Below are 5,032 nucleotides of genomic sequence, written 5' to 3'. Positions count from 1 at the left end.
GCTGGGTGGGATCAGTCAATGGGGGGGAAATTTAAATTTAAAAATAGATTAATTAATTATCCCTACAAATTTTGTCCATCTGCTGTTCTATCAAAAAGGAGAAAAAACCACCATCCTCCATTGATTTACCTGCCCTTCATCTACATTTCCATCATAATACACCTGATATTGAATCTATATCTTGATAAAAAAACATTGCATAAAATTCATGAGCTGCTTTATCCAGGAGTTACTTCATACTTAACCAAGTACAGTATCAGCAGTTGAAACAATCGCAGATGCCATTTTGGGAAACCTGCCCCTGAAGCCTCAGCTTTCCCCATCATGCTACTCTGCCTATGCCAAACCTACAGGCCAAATTTGCTGGAATGGAAACAAGTGTGTAGGCAGCCCTGTCCACTGGGTGCCTTGGTCCCTCAATTCCAGTCAAGGGCATGTACCTTGGTTGTGGGCACATACCCAGTAGGGAGTGTGCAGGAGGCAGCTGATCGATGTTTCTCTCTCTCATTGATGTTTCTAACTCTCTATCCCTCTCCCTTCCTCTCTGTAAAAAATCAATAAAATATATTTTTTAAAAAAAAAAGCAGTTTAAAAGCCAATGTTTTGCAACAAAAGAAAAAACAGATAAAACTTCATCAAAATCTAAAAGTTTTGTGTTGCAAATGATACCATCAAGAAAGTGAAAGGACAAAACTACAAAATGGGAGAAAACATTTGCAAATTATATCTGATGAGACTTGTATGCAGAACAAACTCTTACACCTCAATAATAAAATCTAATTTTAAGTGGACAAAGGAATTAAAAGCATTTCTCCAAGACATACAAATCACCAATAAGCACATGAAAATATGCACATCATTTCTCATTAGGGATACACAAATTAAAACCACAATGAGATACCACTTCATACCCAGTAGCATGGCTAAAATAAAAAACACAGACAATAACAAGTGCTGACAAGAATGTGGAGAAATCGGAGCCCTCATACATTGCTGGTAGAAATGTAAAATGTTGTAAACACTTTTGAACAGTTTGGCAGTTCCTCAAAACATTAAAACTCAGCTGCCATATGATCTAGTACTTTCTCCCAAGAGAACTGAAAACTGTACTAAAAAAAAAAGTGTACATGTTCATAATAGCATTATTCTCAAAAAAGTGGAAAACCAAATGTCCGTCCACCAATGAATAGACAAATATGGATTATCCATGTGGTATATCCATACAATGGAGTATGATTCAGCAATAAAGAATGACGTACTGGCACACACTGCATCTCATGAACCTTGAAAAGCAATAGGCCAAACCAACACTCGGCTTCCCCCAAGTGGGACACAGGCCCCGCCACCATCCTGGAGCAACACCCCACCAAGGCCTATATGTTTGGCATAGGTACAGTCACCAAAAGACCACATATTTTATGGTTCATACCTGCATAGGCAAATCCACAGACAGAAAGTAGACTACTGGTTGCCAAGTGCTGAGAGGGGAGTGGGGAATGACTGTCAGTGGGTACATGGTTTCTTTCAGGGGTGATGCAAATGTTCTGAAATTAGATTTTGGTAATGGATGCACAACCCTGTAAATATACTAAAATGCTAACCACTTAAATGGATGAATCATGTATGTAAATCATATCTCAAAAAAATTGGTTAAATAAATTAGTGAAACTATAGGGCTTTTTTCTGCTAAGCATGTTTAAATGCAACCTTGACTTCCTCTTCCAGAGGGTACCTTTCTTGCTTCCTTGTTCTCTTTCTTGTAGGAAGGGGAGAACTACTTCCTCAGACATCCTAATTTCACGTTGATAAAACATGGTAAAAATATCAAACATCCAGTGCTTTGGAAAATGTAATATATTATACCATAGGTCACACTGTGACTGTAAAGATGACACAAATGTTCAATTGTGTTCTAACTTATGTCAAGTGTCAGCAAATAATTCTAATATGCTCAGAATTTAAGTAACTTAATGTTTATAACAGGAACATATGTAGATAAGGAAAGAGTAAATTCAAAATATGCAGCTTTATATAAACACTAGTGTCCCGGTGCACGAACTTGTGCACATTGACAGGAAATTAATTAGAAGAAATATTTTAATATCGCTATTCATGTCGCTAATGAAAAAAGAAAGGATTCTACCAAGTCTCCTATCTACCTACTCCAGGACTTCTGTGAGGATCAAATGAGATGAGGCATAGGAAAATGCTACACAAACATTTGGTTAAACTGTAAAATGTTTGTACCTGGCTATAAAGCAAGTCATGTTCCTGGGCTGAAGAAACTCCAAGGTTGCCAGTCACTAGGGAGAGGAAGCCGGGCATTGCTCTGTGACGTCATTACCCGGCCACAGCCACCGTTTCTAGGCTGGGCTGTGGGCTGCATTTTGCGCCATGGGGTCTTGGCAGCGTTGGCTGTGATTTGGTGGGGTGTCGCTCCAGGGTGGTGGTGGGGCCTGTGTCCCACTTGGGGAAAGCCAAGTGTTGGTTTGTCGGTGCCAGGTCCGTGGTGCCATTTATTTTTAAATGGCCAGTGCACATCATGGCAGCTTCTGCGTTGAGCATCTGCCCCCTGTTGGTCATTGCGCATCATAGCTACCAGTCAGACAGATGGATACTTATCCTTTTATATATATAGATTTTACAAACAAATGTTAAACACTTAAAGGCATACAATATAATTTAATTTAATGATGCAATTTAAGTACTGCTTTGGCAATATCTATAGTATACAGTATGAGTTTCTTCATTATATACACCTCATTTTTTTTTTTTTTAGATGCAGGCACACAGGGGGTTTATTTACCAGTTCCTGATGGGTCTCTATATACACCTCATTTTAAATCTCCCCTTCTTGACTTTCCCCACTAGAAAATAAAACCAATGTGACTCCCAGTACAATTCATTTTATTATTCTAGTGCAAGAAAACATTTCTAGGTTTATTTCCAATTTCAGTTTCAAAACAAACTGACCTGAAACATATTGTTTTTAATACTGGTGATGACCAATAAATATGTAAGAATATAAAAAAGATTCAACTCGTTGGTAGTACTCCAAATTCAATGGACAAGAATCTTTTCTATCTAAAGCATATTTTAAAACTGCCAAGCGATCTAAAAATCTGTTCATTTAAAACATGTTAAAATACTATATTTCAGTTGACCACAAATAGAATGCAAAAGGTATTACATTTTTCTTCAAATATCATTTATTTCATTCTGTTCAATTTTGTGCTCCCTACAACTCCAAAGGTCAATCAAAATCCAAATGTAGGCAAATGAAACAGGCAATTGAAATTAAATAAAACTTAAGAACAAAAGTATACTTAAATTATGAGGTAAGTTTTACTTTCATGTGTTCAAATATCACAGTTGTAAGAAATGCCCCTCTTTATAAAGCATATTTAAGATGTCTATTTTTACAGAGCCCTTATTTCTAGAGCTCCAAATCAAGTTAAATAAAATTCCATGCTTCCTAGGATATTAAATACCATGCAGCATAGTATTTTCTGTAAAAAAAAGTTTACTTATTCCCATATATTGCTTTCTGCCCAATTAAAAATAAGCTCATGAAAACCATTTGAAATTATGCATGTAACTTGAAATAAGTCACTAAGATTCCAACATAAATGCAAAGACCTGTGACTAGCTTAACCCATCTATCCCCAAAACAATGTATGGGGCAACATGTTCAAAGAAAAAGGCATCCAGAGTATATAACTGAGCCCCAAGAAGCCCCACTGCTCAGAGCTAAAGCAAAGCAGTCACGTGACTAAATTCACACACTGCTTTCTGAGGATGACTGTTGCCTGTCAGATCTTTCTACACAGGTCAGAGTTCAGAAACCAAGTCAAAGTGGACCATCAAACTGAAATACTCCATATTTCCCAGTGGTCAGCCAGTTGGGCTCAGAGGCCGTGAGCTGTTCACCTTGCCCAGGCTGCAGACCAACCTGAATCTCCGCTTTTAACGTGCGGATGCTGCAGAGCGGGGCGGGATGGAAGCCGTTCAAAGCCTGGTGGAACGGAACAGTAAACTGCCATTTTCTGTCACCCGTCAACTTCCTGTAATTCAAATCACCCTTGAATAAAATTAAATGTGCCTTTTGTAGTTCAGCATATAAGTCAGGAGCAACCTGAGACATTGCACAGAATTCATGAGGCAGTGTCCAAAATATATGATCATGGTAAACCCACCTGCCCATCTTAACATAGTTTTCCCAGTTGGCCCCACACTCGGATACCCACTTATGATCAGAATATTTCACTTGTTCAATCAGCCAATTAAAATCATGTATAGTAGTATCAGAAACAAACCATGGAATCATTTTTCCATAAAAATGGATCTCAGTAGCTAATTTAGAAGATAACAAGAAGTCGGCTAATATTAAATCTGTAACAAGTTCGAACCCAGAATTATCCAGAACAATATCCACTCTAGTAATAGATGCTTTTTCTCTTGTTTTCTTGCGATTGCTAAGCAATGACCAAAGATGTTCCATGTCATTCACTAAAATGAAAGGCTTTAGGTCTTCCAAAGAATTTATTACATTGGTCTTCTGAGAACTGGATTCCCCACCTGATAGAGACAGATCACACTTATTTCCCCACAGTGAAATCTGAAAAAGAAAAAGTACAAAACATTTACCCTTCTTCTGAATAACCAACAAAAACTAACACGCAGGATGTCGGGGAAAGGGTTGCTGAAAGTATTCATAAAATTCATTTCTACAAAACGTCCATCAAATCCACTTTGTCTAATAATGCAAAGACTGTGTTTGCATGATGTTGTATAGAAAGGTAAAACAGCCCTGGCCCTTGTGGCTAAATTGGTTGAGCATCATCCCAGGCACCAAAAGGTCTCAGGTTTGATTCCCGGTCAGGGCACATGCCTGGGTTGCAGGATTGATTCCGGTAGGGGGTGTGCATGAGGCAGGTGATCAATGGTTCTTTCTCTCTCACATTGATGTTTCTCTCTCTCTCCCTTTCCCTTCCTCTCTCTATAAAATCATAAACAAAACACATTATTTTTT

The 5,032-nt window shown here is 38.1% G+C and overlaps 1 protein-coding gene across 5 annotated transcripts in view; it reads right to left on the bottom strand.

The window, feature by feature from the left end:
• The window catches only part of ARMT1 (acidic residue methyltransferase 1), a 138,518-nt gene that overhangs the window by 80,132 nt on the left and 53,354 nt on the right, over positions 1-5,032 (bottom strand). For 3 of the 5 annotated variants that reach the window (XM_014532151.1, XM_005884712.2, XM_014532150.1), the window contains one exon: positions 2,894-4,618. The exons of the other annotated variants lie outside the window; for them this stretch is intronic. In XM_014532151.1, coding sequence (XP_014387637.1) covers positions 3,851-4,618 — 768 coding nt within the window. In that variant the 3' untranslated portion in view covers positions 2,894-3,850. Of the gene's footprint in view, positions 1-2,893; positions 4,619-5,032 lie in introns of those variants that run through there. 5 annotated transcript variants of the gene reach the window in all.

The sequence above is a fragment of the Myotis brandtii genome, unplaced genomic scaffold (genome assembly GCF_000412655.1).
Source record: "Myotis brandtii unplaced genomic scaffold, ASM41265v1 scaffold847, whole genome shotgun sequence".
NCBI classification, from domain to species: Eukaryota; Metazoa; Chordata; class Mammalia; order Chiroptera; family Vespertilionidae; genus Myotis; species Myotis brandtii.
Note: the sequence above shows the minus strand (reverse complement) of the source record. Positions and strands in the feature narration are given on the sequence as shown.